General features: G+C 44.9%; 1 protein-coding gene across 2 annotated transcripts in view; it reads left to right on the top strand.

Annotated features, from left to right (window-relative positions):
• Positions 1 to 1,708: 1,708 nt before the first annotated feature.
• The window catches only part of LOC115473962 (coronin-1A-like), a 166,306-nt gene continuing 147,717 nt past the window's right edge, over positions 1,709 to 20,297 (top strand). Inside the window, exons 1-2 of one of the 2 annotated variants that reach the window (XM_030209192.1) lie at positions 1,709 to 1,809; positions 6,812 to 7,014. In XM_030209192.1, the coding sequence (XP_030065052.1) occupies positions 6,817 to 7,014 (198 nt within the window). In that variant the 5' untranslated portion in view covers positions 1,709 to 1,809; positions 6,812 to 6,816. Of the gene's footprint in view, positions 1,810 to 2,584; positions 2,659 to 6,811; positions 7,015 to 20,297 lie in introns of those variants that run through there. The other variant, XM_030209193.1, reaches the window with a different exon arrangement.

Here is a 20,297-nt window from a genome sequence, read left to right as displayed (position 1 = left end):
GAGTTGATTTGTTGTCTTCACTGTGTTCTGTTTGCTGTTTTAGCCTCAGCATGTAGCACATAACTAGTTGCTAAAAGCTTCACTAATTCCTGTTCAAAAGTTAATGGTGTGCAAATTGTCATTCCTCCTAACCAATCCTTAATATGGCACACTTAAGTATACAGATCTGCATTTGGAACTGCCACACATGAGAAAAAATTAGAGGGAGCATTGCTGATGACCACCCCTCTTTTCTGTTTTCGTGGTTGATAGTTCATTTCCCCATAAAAACTATTTGGCCCTTGGCTCTCTGACTCTTGGATGTAAGAATTAGCATTATATTGTTTTGGTTAGAGACTACTTGGCATACCTTTGACTTTTTTTTCCTAGTTTTTCAAATCATCTTGCATCTTATCTACTGCCTCTGACACGTTTAGTCTATTGCAAATGTTCAAATCATCTGCAAACAAATGTAAGCCTTCTGACCTGATGCTGATGGTCATTCAGTAAGAGTTGGTGGCAGTAGTGGGATTAGGTTAAGTCTGTAGGTGGCACAGCTTTGTATGCTCAGTGCTGAAAGTTCCTCAGGGAGAGTAGATGCTGGTGGTAATGATAGGATTGGATGGAACCCAGGTCGATTGAAGTAAAGATCAGGGACGGTAGAACATCTTTATGCTTGGGAGGGCCAAACAAGCCAAATTCTGTTCCTGCCTCCATCTGTCTAGTTACTGATGTGATGTGGGGCAAAATTGGTAGGGCCACAGTACACCCCATTCCACTGCCTATGTAACAGAGAGGTGCTCTCTCTGCCCTTTTAGATTTCTGCTGCTTTCCTCCCTGCTCTAGGAAGTTACAGGGTTGGCTTAATCACTAGGCAAACTAGGTAGTCACCTAGGACAGCAGATGCTGGGAGATAGCAAAGAGGAGCTGCAATCCAAGCAAAACAATAGGTCTTGATGGTCAGACAAACTCAAAGACTCATCTGCACCTATTTTTGTCCACAGGATAAACAGTCATTTACCTGGGTAAATGGCTTTTGGAAAACACCCTCATCATTCAAAATAAAGTTTAATATTTTAATATTAATAGTGTCCATCTATGCATTTTTACATGATTATTCTGGGATGGGTGAGGTTGGTATAATCATGATTGTTGAGATTAATTATGAAAATCTCAGGGAAGAGGTGGATAGGTTAGGAGAATGAAAGATAATTGAGGAGGGGAATGCAAGGCTGAAAATTGGCCCTGGGGTGTCTATTTTGTTTTCTTTTTTGGGAAAGGGGGTAGAATTTGATATACTGCCTTTCTGTAGTTAAAATCAAAGCGGTTACATATTATACCCTTCCACTGGTCCTGAGAGGTTGGAGTGGACAGGGGTCTCTTGTCTCCCTTAGGTAATAGCCCCCCATTAGCCTGGTTCCCCTTACATAATGGCCTTTCCTTATTCTGACAAACAAGAGATCTATGTAAAAGGCTGTTATGGGATAATGCTGCTGGCCTGCCTATGTGAGTCGTGGCACTCAGAAAACTAGTAGCAGAGAGATTAGCTTGGGACTGAAGCAGCCTGATCTGATTTTGTCCCATTGCATGCATGGGCTTTAGTCACATCAGGGAGCCTACACTAGAGCTCTTCTCGTAACTGATTAGCACTGCCTCTTTAAGAGCCTCCCTCCCTGCTGCCAGGGGCGCGGTCCTCTCTTAAAGACACAGCACAGCCGCATCCCTCCTTCATTCACCGTGCAAGCAGCATCAGCATCTGCATCTCACCACTGCCTCCCTGCATCCTCACCGCTCCTGCTGCAAAGCTTCAGAGCACCTCATCTCTGCCAGGTGAGACCCAGTCTGCGTTGTGCTCCAGGGACCAGACCTCTTTCTGTGTCACCTGGGTGGCCAATACAGGCGGATCTGCCGCTTACACCTTTCTAACACTCTCTTGAGTCTGTATAGATTCACTTTCTGTGACCTGCAGCTAAGGCTCACTCACATCTTTCAAGGAACTATCACAAGACTAGTGGTTTGATCGTCGTTGGCGTGCATTTAATAGACACATAGACATTCCCATAACCGTGCACATGGACATATCCAGAAGCTCACTCAAAAGATATGAACATTGACATACATAAATATGTCACGTACACAGTGACAGTCACAGAGACACACAGATGGGGACAGCCACTTTCAGTGTATTTCTTTTTCTATTTCGTCTGCTGCTGCTTCTGTAGATAGATATCTGTCTGCTTTCCAGGCAGACCTTCCTTTCGGCACTGCTGCCCTCCATGGGTTATCTCTAGTGATGATGGGGCAGGGAATAGCCAGAAAAATATCCAGGCAGAAGAATCCAAGCACAAAGTTTGCTCCCCAGGCACTGATCTCCAGAATACCAGTGTGAGAGCCTCGGGAATCAGGCAATTCCAGGAACACTGAGATGTTACAAGACAGTTGTTTTATGTTAGAATTATTTCTTACTTCCTGCTGTGCCCACATATAGGTTCTGGTTAGAGCAGAGGGAGGGGGGAGGGACAGGACATTACAACCACTGTCCTGCTTCCCTTGAGAAGAAACAATAGGGGAAGTTGTTGGGGGTAAGGACACACACATGCTTGATATTTTCCCCAGTAGCAACAAGCAGTGGTTGGGGAGGGGGAAGACTTCCAGGGTGGTATGAGAAGTAATATAAAGGTAAGTGTGTTGGGGGGGAGGGAGTCTTGGCAATGGATAGTGCTTCTCATTGCTTCTCCATACAGAGTCCATGAAAAAAAATGTATCGACCTGATTCAGAAGCCTCATATGAGTAAAGCTGTGAGGGGGTATATAAGGAAGCTAAAAACTGGGGTCTCTGGGAGAGAGAACCCTTATCGATTTGCCATCCTGTAGTGAAGGCGGTGAGGTTCTTCCACCTTGGGAAGGATGGGATTGCGAGAAGAGGTTGACCTCTCAGCTGTACTGGCCAAAAGTTTTGTGTGTTCTGGAGTGGAAGCCATAATTCTTCCTCTCTGTAAGAAAGTGATGGCATTTCTCCCCTCCCCGGAGAGGATATAAATCCCTGCAGCTCCTTCTGCTCTGGCCTGTGGGCTGGGAGTTTATGCAGAGGTCTGGTAAAGAGAAGGAGCTTTTTAGAAAAGCAAAACTCTGATAAGAAACACTTTACAGGGGGTTACTGTGGGGTGGGAAAGATTCAATCAGTGTGAGAAAGGTTTGTCATTAGAGGGATTTGTTCAAGAAAGAGGCCGTCACATTTGCATGGTGGAATCAGAAAGAGGAACCCAGAGAGAGACAGAGTGAGGGATAACGGAAAGAGCTTGAGACTTCTGATCATACTGTCAGAGTGCTTCTTAGCTGCAGTGTGTTTATTTATTTATGTATTTAACAAATTTATAATCTGCATTATCCATAAAGTCTAAGCGGCAGTGAATCCTCACTCAGCCTATGTAACCAGTGAAACAGAAATGTCAGGCTCCTGCACAGAGACCCAATACTCTGACTCTCCTATAGGAAGAGGGGGCTCTGGAGACCCTAGGGGCTGCATTTCCCCACGTTTCCCAGTTATACCTTGCCCTTGCTCTAGTGTGGTAAGCACAAATTTCATCACAGAGAAAAGCTCAACATGCCTACTGCCCTCAGAAACAGGTAACCCTGTATAGAGGATACACTCCCTTTGCAATGAAAGCAGAAGCATGGATGGGATAACATAGTAACATAGTAAATGATGGCAGATAAAGACCTGTACGGTCCATCCAGTCTGTCCATCAAGATAAACTCATTTTACATGGTACGTGATACCACAGACGTATACCCAAGTTTGATTTGTCCTTGCCTTTCTCAGGGCACAGACCGTAGAAGTCTACCCAGCACTGTTCTTGTACTAAGTTCTGAAGCTAATGTCGAAGCCCCTTAAAATTTACACTCCAGCCCATCCCTATCTATTCAGACACAATCAGGGCATAGACCGTAGAAGTCTGCCCAGTCCCCATTTTGTTTCCCAATTGCCGGTGGCACCACCCAATCTCCGCTAAGATTCCGCGGAACCAAGGGATGGGGGTAATAGCAATGCTGCAAGTGGCAAAAGAGGCAGTCCTCTCGCAAATTATGTGCTGTTACACAAGGTGGGGTTATGGAGGGGCAGGAGGGACCCTAGATCATTTTTCCATTCCTTCCTTGCTTTGAATAGCCATCAAAACTTTCGCTGCTATGTCTATGGTATTATCTATTGCAGCCTCCCAGCCAGTCAGGTTTTCAGGACCACAATGAATATTCATAAGATAGATATACATACATTGTCTCCCCTGCATATCTCTCATGAATAGTCACTGCAAATATCCTGAAAACACAACAAGCTGGAGATCTGCCAGGGCAGGTTGAGAACCACTAATCTATTACATATTTGTTGTAGTGTGAATATTAATGAACTTGCATGCAATGGAGGCAGCACATGCAAATCGATATCATGAATATTCATTGTGGATATCCTGAAAACCTGACTGACTGAGAGTCCCCCCAGGACAAGTTTGGAAACCTCTGCTCCAGTACACATTATCTATATTAAGTTTTAAGTTTATTAGTCCATGATGTACTGCCAAATCAGTAGCCTTTCTAGGTACTGTACAAAATTGAAAATTGAAAAGTACTCCATTTACAAATAGGAAAGAGATAGCAAAATAGTAAAAGTAATACGTTTATGTTTATACAGTGCTTTGACAGTGACCCACTCAGACCCACCTAGACATCCACAAAAATTAAATTAAATATTAAAAGCATTATTGAATCAAAAAGTTTTCAACTTCTTTTTAAAAATATCTAATGAACATTCCTCACAGATAAGTTGTGGCAAACTATTCTACAAAGTGAGGCCTGTAACACTAAAGTCCTATAATTTGGTAAGAAGGAATTTCTAGACTGATTCTATAACACGGTGTGCATAAATTCTAGTGCACGCAGTCAAAAGGGGGCATGGCCATGGGCGTGGAATGAGTGGGTTGTGGGCGTTTCAAAAAATGATGTGCACTATTATGGAATACACCCATTCTGCGCCTAACTTAGGCATAGGTATTTAGGCCTGGTTTTAGGTGGCCTAAATGGGTGCACCTAAATTTTAGTTGCTAGAATGGCGCGTGAGCATATTCTATAAACTATGCCTAACTTTAGGCGTAATTTATAGAATCACGCCAAATGCATGGTTTTTCAGTGCCGATTTTGTAAAAAGATTTCTCACTGAGCAAATCATTTTTTAGTTTATAATAACATCGTTGAATGATATTAGTAATATGATCCTGACAATCTAGATATTGATCCAAAATGACCCCTAAACCTTCACTGTCTGCTGGAGAGTAAATATGGTGCCAGCTATCTCAAGTGGGACTTGCAGATCAGTAGTCCCTTTCCATGAAAAAAGAATACCACATGATTTTTCCGGGCTGAGTTTAAATCTATTTAAGTCTATTGACAATTAGCCAAAGGGTGATCTGAATAAGTTTTCTGTTCAGAGAATTGATTTCTAGAGAGGAATTAATGTCTATACTAAAGAGAATTTGAATGTCATCTGTGTAAACATATGGAGTTAGACCACGTAATTGAATCAAAGTAAGAAGGGGGACGACAAATATTAAATAGAAGTGGTGCTAGTAATGATGCATGAGGGACACCACATGAGAATGAAAAAGGCCTACAGTATGAGTCTTTTAATAAAAGAGCGCAAGATCTACCTATAAGGTAAGACTTGATCCATTTTAAGGCTACGTCAGCAACGCCTACATCATACAGTCGATTCAAAAGAAGGTTATGATCAACAAGATTAAATGCTGCACGTAAGCCCAATGAAATCATCACTACAGATTTATCACGATACTGTATACAATTAGTAATCCCAACAAGAGCTGTTTCCATACTGTGACCTTGTCTGAATCCTGCTTGATTAGGATGTAACATATTGGTTTGATCAACAAAATGTCCTAACTGTTCAAAAACAATAGATTTGGTAAGCTTGGAAATGAATGAAAGATTTGAGATCGGGTAGAAATTTGAAATTGTGGAAGGACCCATAGTCAGATTCTTAAACTGCATTATACGATAGCTATCTTATCTCTATTACCTATGTCAGTGGTTCCCAAACTTTCTCAGTTCATGACGCTATTAGTGTTTAAGTCATTTTTCATGGTGCCCCTAGGCCACACATTTCCTTTCAGGTCTTCTTCTCCCCCTGCCCCCTGCAGTGGCATGGACTCCTATCTTTGCTGGCGAGGATGACCAACCCCACCAGTTAAAGCAGTCTGCTGCCCGAGCCCCAAGCTGAGCATGTACAGGAGTGCCAATGTCAGCGGCTGAAGCATGCCGCCAACTTCATCAGGCAGCATGGAGCTTGGGGGTTTGGCAGTGAACTGCTTCAGCTAGCGGGGCTTGGGCATCCCCGCCAGCCCTTCTATGGGTGTCACAATTTTAAAGGGGTCTTAAAATATGCTCTGGCTCTCCCAGGCTGGCGTTAGGGGTGAGCAAATAGGTCAATTGCCCTGGGCCCCCATGTTACAGGTGGTCCCAAACCTGCCTGAATTTGAAATAGAGATGGTCTGCAAGCAAGCTTTGGGGCCCCATCCCTAGCATCTGCCCTGGGACCCATCATGTCTAGCACTGGCTCTGGGCTCCCCTGTGAGTTTGCTGTGGTGCCCTGGGGCACTACTGATCTATATATTGTGTTAACAATAGAGTTATACATCCATCCTTCCATCCATTCACTATGCATCATCTCTCCTTCCAGCCACCCATCTACCCTTTCATTAATCTATCCATCCATCCATCCATCTAATCTGTTTTCCATCTCTCCTGGAACCACCCTGTCATACAGCTGCAATGAGTAGGAAGGTGGTGCGATCCAGCAAGTTCCGGCATGTGTACGGGCAGCCGGTGAAGGCGGACCAGTGCTATGATGACATCAGAATCTCACAGACCACATGGGACAGCAACTTCTGTGCCGTCAACCCCAAGTTCCTAGCCATGATCGTAGAGGCCAGTGGAGGAGGGGCCTTCATGGTGTTACCACTTTCCAAGGTAGGACGGGAGAGGGGAAGAGACAGAAACATAGAGGGATAGGGAGAAACAGACAAAAAAGCACAACATATTCGTACACATATACGGATGGTAGGACCAGCTGAGGCAGTGAGTGCTGAGAGCAGTAGCATAGCTATGGGGTGCCTTGGGAGCCTGGGCCCCCCAAATTGGACCCTGGTTTGGCTGGCAGGGGTCCCCACCCCCCACCAACTGAAGCCTTTCTCCAGCACTGTTCTCTGTGCATTGCCTACTCTGCTTCCCCTCACGTCGTGTGCATGCTTGGTTTTAGTGAAACTGAGCAAGCGCAAAAACCAAACATGCATGCAACGTGAGGGGAAGCAGGGCAGGCAATGCGCAGACAACAGCACTGGAGAAAAGCTTCAGCTGGCAGGGGTTGGGGACCCTCACCAGCCAAGGTATGTGGAGTTGCAGTGGGGCAGGGGTTGCGGCAGGGAGGCAGGCCAAACTGTGCCCCCCCCCCCAACTTTGGGCTCCGGACCCCCCAAACATTGAGGTCTGGCTACGCCCCTGGCTGAGAGGTCTTCTGTGTTATACAGCATGATGCAGGGATTCTTAGAGTGTATTCGGAAGAGCCCTTCTCCTGCCTCAGTACAGCCCTGAGCTGATGACCAGTGTTCCTGTGTTTCTGCTTACTGTCCTCAAAGCAAAGGTTCATTCACTTCATGATTTCTCCTGTGCTTCATTCACCCCACCTCTCCCCAGGAGTTGCTGTAAGGTACTGGAGAGCCAATAAAAGGTTATTAAAGACAGCATTCAAGGATGTCCCCATTGGCTTCAGTGCATCCCTAAACAGTGGCTGCTGGAAAAAGGCAGCCCTACACATATCCTCATGGGCAGAGTTTGGGCTCTGGGCTAGTTGGACCCAGTAGAGCAGTTCACACAAACTGAACACTCAGGGAGGAGGAGGGGAGGCTGTGGAAGGGTTCTTTTTTTTTTTTTCTCCTTTTTGCCTTAAAAGGGAGTATTGTGGGGAAGCAAGACAGGAAGAAGCCGCTGCCTCCTCCTCCTCTGATGTGAGAGAGGAAGTGGCTGTGGCTTCTGCTAGTCCTAAGGTGCTTTCACCATTTTCAGAGTTGTGCCAGGGTGTTTCTGAGCAGGAAACTGAGTGACTCAGTACACAGTGAGAAAAAAAAACAGCACCCCCCCCCCTCAATTCAGATTAAAAGAAAGGTCTTGTGCAGCCACTTCTCAGATGCAGCGCTGTATATAATTTGGACTAATATTTAAGCATTCTTCTGAGCATGAGCTGAATCAATGGCTGTGCAATGTTAGCTGTTTACAGCACTGGAGACACAACTTCACATATCTCTCCCTAAGTTGTGAAGGATATGATGCATTTGTGGTTTAACGGCTCTGCATAACTGCACTTGTGTTGCAGAGGTGATGTGTGGTGAGTGAGGCCAGACGTCAAGCTGTCAGGAACCAGGCTGATCCAGTCCTGGTTTTGCATCACTGTATATAGGACACTGGATTTCAACCCAGTCTTCAGGGCAGGGTCGCCGAGAGGGGGTGGGGGTGGGAGGGAAAAAAGTCCCTGGGCCTGGGCCTCCAAGGGGGGCCAGTGCCGGGGTCTCTCTCTCTATCCTGTTCTTAACGGGACCTGAGTGATCGCGTCCCAACAGGAGCAGCAGAGAAAAAACTCTGGTGCCGCGGCAGGGCCCCCCTTGGAGGCTGGGGAAGACTCAGAGCAGCACCTCCAGTGCTGCTCTTCTGCTCAGCTGAGCGGCTGTTTTTCCTCTCAGGCGCGCATCCTCAATTTTGAAACCGAGCATGCCCTGAGAGAAAAAGCAGCCACAGGGGCAGGCAATCAGCAGAAAAGCAGCGCTGGAGAAAGGCATCTTCTGCTGGCGGGGCCTCGGGATCCCCGCCAGTCAACAAGGCATTTCAATTGTGGCAGCGATCTGGTGGGGGGGGGGCAGCGGTGACGATTGTGGGGTGGGGGGGCGGCAGCTATCCAAGGGGCGGCGGCCGCGATCCAGTGGGCAGCAGCCCTGCCCCAGGCCCGGTTCAGTCTCTCGGCGGCCCTGCCTCAGGGCCCACCCAGCCTGTTATATTGTCAGGATACCCATAATTAATACTGTTTCCTTGGGGCCAGATGCACTAAACTTAATGAGCCATTAACGAGTAAGTAGTAAACTGTGGCATGCACTAAATGCTTCTCTGAGCCATTTTCCGATCACAGTAGCAGTTAACGAAAACAGAGTGCAGATGAGTAAATTAGTACCCCAATGTGTATAAATCGTATTGTAATGAGATGCACTACAGTTTTCCGATTGCCTAACCGTGGAAAATCTAATGGGAGGTCTACACTTCTCGTTGGGGCAAAGGAAAGAATCGGAAGAAAAAAAATGTCATCAGGGACGTCCTTTTTGGACGTCCTTCATTTGTAAAAAACCCCCACTCCAAAGATGTTCTTTTTGGACGTCCTTCACTTATAATAATAATAAAAACCCACTCCAAAAAGACGTCCTTTTTGGACGTCCTTCACTCAAAACAACAACAAAAAAAAGGACGTCATACTTCTTAATTTTTACTGTCACTCTTCTGTTTTAAATCTTCCTTTGAGACATTTTTCCCTTCCTCATCGGCAGCTGAAGAGAGGGCTAATGGACTATTGTGAGGCCCCCCCATGGCCTCTCAGCCAATCACAACTGACACCAGTGAGAGCTAAACGTGCTGTGATTGGCTGAAAGAGACCTGGAGGAGGGGCATAATCGAGCATCCTTGAAGAAAAGCCCGTCCTGCTCGTCAGGGTCGTCCTTTTTTGGTTTAGTGAAGGACGTCCATGTTAGGCACTTTAGAAGGACGTCCCTGACAAGCAGGCCGAGCTTTTCTTCAAGGGTGCTCCTCCAGGTCTCTCTCAGCCAATCACAGCACATTTAGCTCTCAATGGTGTCAGCTAAACATGCTGTGATTGACTGAGAGGCCTTGGGGGGGGGGGGCTCACAATCGTCCATTAGCCCTCTCTTCAGCTGCCGACGAAAAAGGGAAAAATGTCTCAAAGAAAGATTTAAAACAGAAGAGCGAGAGTCCAGGTATATAATTTATATTTAAGATCAGTTGGAAGATTTATAACTATGTAATTATATAGGACTAAAGTCTATACATGGCACCTAAAAAATTGGCACTGAAAAAAACATAGCACTTGGTGCTATTCAATGAAATCTTGATATAAATCTTCTCGCCTAAATTAGGCACAGATCCTCGTTATTCTATAATAATGTGCATAAATTGTGGGAAGACCCCGATCCACCCATGACCCTCCTATGGCCATGCCCCTTTTTGGACCTATGTGTATACATTTTTATTAAATCCAATTAGCACCAATAATTGCTTGTTAAGAAGTCAATTAGTGCTAATTGGCTCATTCAATTGGGCACGCACCCAAATTTGCGCACACAGTTTTTAGTGACTTTTTATAGAATTGGGGGGATAATGTGTGATCCCAGCTCCAGTGGCGTACCAAGGGGGGGGGGCAGTGGGGGCAGTCTGCCCTGGGTGCACGCCGCTGGGGGGGTGCCGCGCACCTGTCGGCTCTTCGTTTTCATGCTCCCCTTGCCCCGGAACAGGTTACTTCTTGTTCCCGGGCAGAGGGAGCATGAAAACGAAGAGCCGGCAGGCGCGCGGCACCCCCCCCCCCCCCCAGCGGCGTGCACCCGGGGGGTTCTTTCACCGGGGGATCAGGGGTTCACCGGGGAGGGTGTCGCGCTGTTCCGGGGGGGGCGGGGCGCATCGGCGATCCGCCCCGGGTGTCAGCCCCCCTAGGAATGCCACTGCCCAGCTCTAACTGATCTCTTGGACTAGAATCTGCTTTGAATTTGAAAGAGGAGATAGCGGAATATAAGACTCGGGTGGGAGGCAGGGAAGAGACAAGGAATTTGTTGCCTGAAGATATAGTAAGTAGTATACAATGTCACACTTTGTATTGTTATTTGAATATTTTTACTGCTGTAATTGTCTGTTGCTTATGTTTTATTCTTACTGTACACTGCCTTGAGTGAATTCTTTCAAAAAGGCGGTAAAAAATCCTAATAAATAACTAAATAGTGAAAGCAGTTTGCACAGTGGGGCTTAAAATAGGTCTGGACAAGTTCCTGAAGGAACAGTTGATAAACCATTATTACAGTAGACTTGGAAAAGCCAGTTCTTATCACTGGGGGAAGTAGCATGAGATCTCACTAGATTTTGGGATCCTGCCAGGTTCTTGTGACTTGTATTGGTCACTGTTAGAGGCAGGATATTGGGCTTCATGGACCCTTGACCTAACCCAGTATGGCAGCTCTTATGTTCTTATATTCTTTGTCAGAAATCCAAAATCTCCCTCCTGGATCTGAGCAGCAATGGCCCTAATGACATCATTGCAGAGCAACCAATCACAGCAGTGATGACATCAATGTGCTACAAGTAGCACTGATGACATCATCTTAGTAAAATCAGTCACCTCACTGACAGTTTGATTGTGGTACAGTGGATGACACTGCCGACTAATGATAACATCAGTTTTTATAGGTTCAGGTAGCCTATTGTATCATCAGCCTGTGACAGCTTTTGGGAAAGGGCTAGGACAGTTCTAGTTATTTTGAAAATTGTGGCTGATTTTTTACTTTTAGAGGCAAGATACAAGAAATCCTATCCAAGAATAAGGCTTTATACTTGCATTTTAATGCAAAGTACTGGTAAACAGAGCTCTCTGGTGCCACAAGCCCAACTGCAGAATTAGCTAGCCAGAAGAATCCCTTTATAACCCTTTCACCTACCCCTGCAGGCTGCCTAGGCAGACCTACCGGAACTTGCATTCCCTACAGTCACTGAAGAGTTAAATCCTTCTAGTCAGACTGACACTTCCCAAGGCATTGTGAGGGAACAATAACTTGCCTGAGGAGAGACAACAAACTGCAAACCCAAACACCATTGCAGAGAGACTGTTCACCTCACTCTGTAACCTGCTGCCTTTAGGAGCCAAGTACCTGTATAGTTTACAGAATACTTTCACTTCCCTGTGTAGACAGATGCCAATAAACAGCATTTACGCACATAAGTTCTAAGCACTAGCCTATAAAATATAAGCCAAGATCGCTTGATGCATAATTGTGAGGGAGGCATACATATCAGCAGGCCATGGGCGTGTCAACCAGCGCAACTTATAGAGAATACTAGTAAAAAAGGCCCGTTTCCGAAACCAATGAAACGGGCGCTAGCATGTGGGTTTTTTTTTGTGTGTGTGTGTGTATGTGTCACAGAGTTATTTTGTGTGTGTGTGTGTGTGTGAGTGTGTGAGGGTGGGGTGTGTGTGCAGGTTGTTGATGTGTGTCTTTTTTTGTTTTGTTTTGTTTTTTTGCTTGGGGGGTTGGGGGATGTGCTGTGCTATGCTGGCAAAGTGTGATGGATTGGTGTGTGGCTTTGAGGGTGTGTGTCTGTTGTATTGTGTGTGTGTGGTTTTGTCTGTCAAGGAGGTTTGTGGAGGGGGGTCTTTCTGTTGGTGAAATGTAAATGTGGTTGTAGAGGGGGTCAGCCTTTGCTGAGTGGTGGATTGTTTTTTCCGGTGTTTTTTTTTTGTGTTGTACTGAGGCAGCAGTGTTGTTTTAGATGGGCGGAAGGTAGAGGAGCACGTTCTTGGTCTGTCGGTATTTTTTGGCCATTTCAGGGCTGCTGTAGGGGAACACTGGAAGAGAAATGTGCTGTGGGAAGCAGCGCCGTCTTTTTCCGTTGGGCTGGGGTTCTGGGCATCCTGGAGGTGGGTGACGGCTTGCCTGAGGATGGGGATGGTTGATTTAAGTTGGCGGAAGGGAGAGGAGCACGGTCTCGGGCCATTGGGTGGTGATCCGGTATGTTCGGTCCATTTCAGGCCGGCTGCAGGGGAATGCTGGAACATGCGCTGTGGGAAGCTGCGCCGTCTTTTTCCGGGTACTCGGGGAATCCCCGAGGTGGGAAACGGCTTGCCTGAGGCTGGGGATGGTTGGGCACGGCCGCTTTGGCAAAAGGGGAAGAGGAAGGGGGTGGAGAGTTACCTGTAGCTGCGTGAAAAAACGGGTATTCTTTGTTTTGTATTATTAGTTTGCATTTCTGTTGAAGAAAGAGTGGATGCCTTTTGAATGATGGAGGTGGTGTGTCGGTGTGCGGTTGTTTCGTTAGTTTGGCAGCCAGTCTCCAGCGATTTCTAGACCTTTCCTTGGTCGCTGTTTGCTGCTGGCTGGGTCGCGGGTAATCCTTCCAGCTGGGCCGCAGCTTGTCCTGTTCGCCCACGTCCCAGATGGTGACGGGCTCGTTGTTTTCCGGCTCCTCTGACTCCATGTCAAGCGATCCCAAATATAGTCTTTGCTATGGGCCCTCTGGCACTCTTCAGTACTGGCATTAGGCATTTAAAAATTTCTCTCCCCTCCCCCCGGTCTATTTTTGCACATACCCACAGCAGGAATATTCTTCTCTCGTTCCAGCGGTGGTTCTGTGCTCTCCGTGCTGCACAGATAATGAGCCATTCTGCTGGGGAATGCTCCTCCCTTATTGTCACGTAGTTTCCTCTGATTGGTCCGTCTTATGTTGCCTAGTGTTGCCTGGGAACGGTGTTGTGATGGTCCTTTGTGTTTCAGAATGTTGAGGGTGTTTTTTCTAATTGGTCCGTCATGCGAGGGCGGGGCAGAGAGACATGGTCAGTGTTGTGGCTTCACCACCATGAATCCATGAACCCTTCAGGGAGTGACTGAGTGACTTCAGAACGTTGTCTTCAGAACGTTGAGGGTGCGTTTTATTATAGTAGATTATGAGTTCCATGTGTTGCATGGTGCACTTAGGCGTGCCAGTTAACACCAGCCATTGATGTCATAAGTGGGCGTGCCTCAATTATGGCGCATAAATGCAGTTTCCACTAGTAAGTCTATAATGGCTTAGGACTGCCTTAGTGCGGGTATAGAATTGACGCTAACCCCTGGATTTTATATAGTGCGCCTAGAGATCTGTGCCGAAATCCAGACATATTCTACAACAACGTGTGTAACTTAATTGGCTTAACAAGCTAATCACTGTTGATAACAGCACTTAACAAGCAATAATGAGCACTAATTGGCAATAATTAGAATTTACACACACAACTTGCTAAGCGTATTCTGTAACACAGCACGCCTAAATTCTAACATACACAGGCAAAAATGGACGTGGTTATGGGTGGGGAAATGGGCATTTTGTGGGCGTTCCAAAATTTACACACCTTGTTATAGAATATGGCTCTCTGTGCCTAAATCTACACACCAGGATTTATGCTACGTTTTCGTTGGTGTAAATGAAGGCACGTAGTTTTATTTATTTATTTAACACATTTATATCCCACATTATCCCACTTAGTTGCAGGCTCAATGTGACTTACACAATACCGTAGAGGTAGGCTCCGGTTCAATAATACTAATACATAGTATAGTAGTAAGCATGTAAGAAACATCAGTATAAAACAACAAAAAGATAAAGAGGGGGTGGTGATAGAAGTCTAGTACGGTCCATATTTTGCTGTATCGCAGGAAGTAGGAAGTTAATTTGCATGCTAGGACATCAACTAAGCGTATTCTATATACTGTGCCTAAATCTAGGCACTGCTTAGAGAATTTGCTTAGGCACCATAAATGGAATCTGGACCTAAGCACTCTGCATTGCGGTGCCTACATCTTGATATCAAGTTACAAACTTGTCCCCTGTGTTATAAGCATTCTATTCTATTCTGAGTTTTCTATTCCACATTTAACGAAGTCTTCAACGCAGTTCACAACAAGAATATCCCATACCAGGGGCGTAGCTAGGTGGGGCCACTGGGGCACGGGCCCCCACAGATTTAGTCCTGGCCCCCTCTGCTTTTGACCCCCCCCCCCCCCCCGCCGAACCTCCCCTGCCACTTTTGACCCGCCACCGCAAGGTACCTTTGCCGGCGGGGGTCCCAACCCCCGCCAGCCTTAGTCTTCTTCACCGCTGGTCTCTGGTGCAGGACGTGCTGGGCGTCAGTAGGACTCACAGCACAGATCAGCAAACACGCCGGAGACCGGCGCTGAAGAAGACTAAGGCTGGCGGGGGTTGGGGACCCCCACCAGCAAAGGTACCTTGTGGCAGCAGCGGTGGGGGTCAAAAGTGGCGGTGGAGGGTCGGCGGCGGCAGGGGGGTTGAAAATGGCGGGGAAGGGGAGGCAGCGGTGGCGGGGGGTTGGCAGCTGGGGGAGGTGGGCTAAAATGTGCCCCCCACCTTGGGCTCTTGACCCCCCCCCCCCCCCGCCGAGGTCTGGCTACGCCCCTGTCCCATACAGATATGATATACAACTTTTGTCTTATATCTTCAGAATTTAATATTAAGAGGAAAATAGATAAGATTTTAAAATTTTGTGAAAGATAATATAATTAGATATCAATCATATGGATATTGGTATATTATTCCATATTTTTGAACCCTGAAATGAAAAAGAATGTTCCCAAATAGACTTAAGTTTCATTTTCCATGTAGAAGGAATACCGAGCATCAAATTTTTTGAACTTCTCAAATGGCATCTTAAACCTGGGAATTAAATTGAATACAAGATTCTAATTTAAGCCAGTGTAAATTATTCTAAAGAGGACTGACTTCGCTAAATTTTACCAAACCAAAAATCAAATGAGCAGCAGTATTCTGCAATAACTGAAGACGGCAAAATTGTTGCTTATTGATATCACAATACAATGAATTGCAGTAATCAAGTAATGGAAGTAAAATTGTTTATGCAATTATTCAGAATCCAGAAGGGCTCAAAAACACTCTAGTCACTCGAAGTTTGTGCAGATGGGGAAAAAATGTTCTCACTAGAGCATTAATCTGATATTCGTATGTAAGTTTAGAGTCAAAAATTACACCAAGTACTTTAGATTTAGAGTCAATCTTCGAGGATATACCCAAAGAAAGAGTTATTCTTTCAGAAGAAACTTTTTGATAATTATTATTACTATTATTTATTGCATTTGTATCCCACATTCCCCCACCTATTTGCAGGCTCAATGTGGCTTTCATAGATTTGTTGACGTAATCATAACAAGATATCAGATACAATTCGTAATGTGTAGCGATCAGGTAGGGAGGAGGGAAGAAGGAGGGAGTGATTAGGATAGTTGTGTAAGATGAGCTTTCATAATTGAGTGGGTTGGTGAGGTGACTTAGTGAGATTATAGGTGTTCATTGTAGGCCTTGTTGAAGAAGAATGTTTTCAGAGATTTTCGAAAGATAGTTGTTTCGTTGATTGCTTTCAAGTCTGCGGGTAATGCATTCCATAACTGCTTGCTCGTGTACGAGAAGGTAATGGCATGCATCAGTTTGTACTTCAGTCCTTTGCAGCTGGGGTAGTGCAGGTTGAGAAATTTACGAGATGATCTTGTGGCATTTCTGGGAGGTAGGTCCACGAGGTTTAGCATGTAGATTGGGGTGTCTGCATGAATGATTTTATGTACCATCGTGCAGATCTTGAACGCAATGCATTCCTTAATTGGAAGCCAGTGAAGTTTCTCTCTTAGTGGTTTTGCACTTTCATATTTAGTTTTTCCAAATATGAGTCTGGTGGCCATATTCTGGGCAGTTTGGAATTTTTTGATTGTCTGTTCTTTGCACCCGGCGTACAGTGCATTGCAGTAGTCCAGATGGCTTATTACCATTGACTGTACCAGGGTACAGAAGATGTATCTCGAGAAGAAAGGTTTTACTCTTTTAAGTTTCCACATGGTGCAGAACATCTTTTTGGTCGTGTTTTTCACGTGGGTGTTGAGAGTGAGGTTTCGATCAATGGTGACTCCAAGAATTTTCAAGTTTTGTGAGATCGGAAGGAAACAGTATGGTGTGGTTATGATGTTGAAGTTTTTTGTGTTATGTTGTGAGGTGAGTACAAGGCATTGTGTTTTTTCTGCGTTAAGTTTTAATTGAAATGCATCTGGCCAGGTGTACATTATTTGAGGCTTTGGTTGATCTCGTTGGTGATTTCATTTAGATCATGTTTGAATGGAATGTAAATTGTGACGTTATCTGCATAAATGTAGGGGTTGAGGTTTTGATTGGCTAGAAGCTTAGCTAGAGGTATCATCATTAGATTGAATAGTGTTGGTGAGAGAAGGGATCCCTGGGGGACTCCGCACTCAGGTATCCATGGTGGTGATCTGTCCTCATTCGTTGTTACTTGGTATGATCTTGTGGTCAGGAATCCTTTGAACCATTTGAGAACAGTACCTCCTACTCCGAAGTATTCTAGTATATGTATTAGTATATCATGGTTAACCATGTCAAAGGCACTGGACATGTCGAATTGTAGGAGGAGGATGTTGTTACCAGTCGCAATTGCTTGTTTGAATGCGTTCATTGTAGACACTAGTACAGTTTCGGTGCTGTGATTCGTCCGAAATCCTGATTGGGACTCGTGTAGAATTGAGTATTTATTTAGGTATTCAGTCAATTGTTTCGTCACTATGCCTTCCATGAGTTTGGTCATGAGTGGAATGGATGCTACTGGTTGGTAGTTGGTTAGGTCCATTGTGCTTTTTTTAGCATCTTTCGGTAACGGAGTGAGTAGGATGTTTCCTTTATCCGTGGGGAAGAGTCCATTTTGGAGCCTGTAATTTATGTGGTTGGTGAGTTCTGTTTTGAATTGTTTGGGTGCGGACCTTATTAGACTGTTAGGGCAGGTGTCTAATTTGCATTGTGATTTGGCGTGTTTTCCTAGCCAATGTGAGATTTCTTTTGATGAGATTGTGTCAAAGTCGGTCCATGATCGATCTGCTGGGTATTCTTCGGGATTTGGGTCTAGACATTCAAGGATATTTGTGTAGTCCGTTGTGTTAGTGGGTATCATGAGTCGGAGTTTTATGATTTTTTCATTGAAGTAGTTCGCAAGGTTGGTTGCTGATGGAGTATCTGCGTTGTTAGAGGTGACCTTGGTAGTATTTAGAAGATTGTTTACAAGTGAGAAGAGTTTGTGTGTATCCTTATAGTTTGGTCCTATTTTGGTTTTGTAATAGGTCCTTTTAGTTTGTCTAATCGTGTATTTGTATTTTCTTTGTAGTTGTTTCCAGTCTTTGTGTGTTTTTTCATCTTTTTTCTTGCTCCATGCTCTTTCCAATCTTCTGACTTGTGTTTTTAGTTCTTTAAATTCTTCGTTAAACCATAGTATTGAGTTTTTTCTATGTGAGGTTCTGGTTTGAAGTGGTGCTATATTGTCTAGCATTGTTCTGCATCTGTTATCCCAATCTTGGAGAAATTGGGGTGAGTCTGTAGGTATTATCCATTCGTCCATATAGAATTGTTGCCAGAATGTTAGTGGGTCAATTTTGCCTCTCGTAGCATATGTTTGTTGTTTTTGTTTTTGTTGTATCTTTTTTGTTCTCCAGTGGAGGGAGAGGTTTGCACTGTGGTGGTCGGACCATGGCCTGGCTGTCCATTTTGTGTCTATTAGTGTGATAATTGGTTCTGGTGAGAATTTGTGGGTGATGATGTCTAGTTTAGTCTTCTGTGTGTTAAACTTAAGAAAATTAGCAAACGCCCAATTCTCCACAAACTTTATATATTGATTTATCAACAAAAAAGTAGTTTCCAAGGTCTTCTGAACAGGACATAGAATAAAAATATCATCAGCATGGGATAAAGAGAAGATATTTAGTGAATGCAGATAGCTTCCTAAAATAACTCATGTAGACATTAAACATTTGTGGTGACAGAGGAGATCCCTGAGGGACTCCACAGCCCAGTCTCCACTATAATGTCAGTACTTAAAAAAATAAAGAGACCATCCTTTGAATTCTCTAGGCACTCAAAAGTGCATGTGCATATTTGGGCATGCTCCCAATTTGTGCATGCAATTTAATTGCTTCGTGAGATAATTAGCTCTGATAATTGGTGCTAGCAATCAATTATTAGTGCTAATTGGCAATAATTGAAATTTATGTGTGCAGCTTAATAGTTGTTATTCTATAAAGATGCACGCATACATTTTTCCGCACAAATCCAAAAAGGGGGCATGGCCATGGGAGGGGTATGGGCGGGTCAGGGGCATTTCTGGAATTTGCACATGGTGTTACAGAATAAGGCCGATCTGTGCCTAATTTAGGTGTGGAAATTTACACCAGATTTCACTTGGTGTAGCTCCTTATGCCTAAACTTTGGCACAGACCCCCCCCCCACCAGCAAAACCAGGAGCCCAGAGGAAATTTGAGGGGACCCAGGCCCCCGTGGCCACTGGTATACAAGTGCAAGCACTTATGCCAGTTCGAAAGCTGGTGTAAATGCCAGAGAAATGTGCATAACTTTTAGCATTCTACAAGTTATGCACATTAAAGACTGGATTCTATAAATGGTGCTCAAAATTAGGTACCGAAGAAAATCATCTCTAAGTGCTGTTCTGTAAAGGGTGTGCACCCTTTATAGAATAGCGCTTAAGCATTAATCTCATGCCTAACTTTGGGCGCCAGACTTACGCCTGCTGAAACCTGGTGTAAATGCTGGCACCCAATTAGGCACACTGACCCACTATTCTATAATTACGCATGCACATTTTCAGAACGCCCCAACACATCTATGCTCCTACCATGGCCACGCCCCTTTTTTGGAATACCCACACTACCTTATAGAATAGCATGCAGCCAGATGTGCGTGCAGAAATTAATGAGTGCCAATTAACATCAATAATTGGTTGTTAGCACCCAATTATTGATGTCATTGAGCTTGTTAAGCAATTCATTTGTGTGTGCATCTCAGGTAAGTGCAAAAATTTAGGCATGCAAATCTGTGCGCCATGTATAGAATCCAGGGGCAAGCGTGGTCCTTATAGCAAGCATGCGCATGTCCACCTGTCAAATATGCACTAGGTAAGATACACCTGTATTTACAGAGTAGTGTCTAAGCATATTTTCAGCATTTACAAGTGTATGTGCAGGCCTGGAAGTGGTGAGGCAGGCAGGGTAAAAGGATGAAACTAGGAATTGGAGGGGGAGAGTGACCAGAAGGGCTGGGCTTGGGGTTGAGGAAAGCACTGAATAAATAAGAGACGGAGGGAATTTGGAGGTTGGGAAAAAAGTAAGAGCATGAAGGGGATGGAGGGGATGGGGGGGGAGGATGTTCTAGAAGTTAGTCAGAACAGGGCTGAGATTGGGTCTACAGGATGTCAAGCTCCAGGAAAGAGAGAGGGAAGTCACTGATATTACTACAGTGTGACCTTACAGCAGCATTTGACACAGTGGATCATGGCATCCTTTTGTATAAATTAAGTTCCATTGAAATTACAAGCCAAATTCTGA

This window comes from Microcaecilia unicolor, chromosome 7 (genome assembly GCF_901765095.1).
Source record: "Microcaecilia unicolor chromosome 7, aMicUni1.1, whole genome shotgun sequence".
Classification (NCBI taxonomy): Eukaryota; Metazoa; Chordata; class Amphibia; order Gymnophiona; family Siphonopidae; genus Microcaecilia; species Microcaecilia unicolor.
The sequence above is the reverse complement of the archived record's forward strand: the minus strand, read 5'-3'. Positions and strand labels throughout refer to the sequence as shown.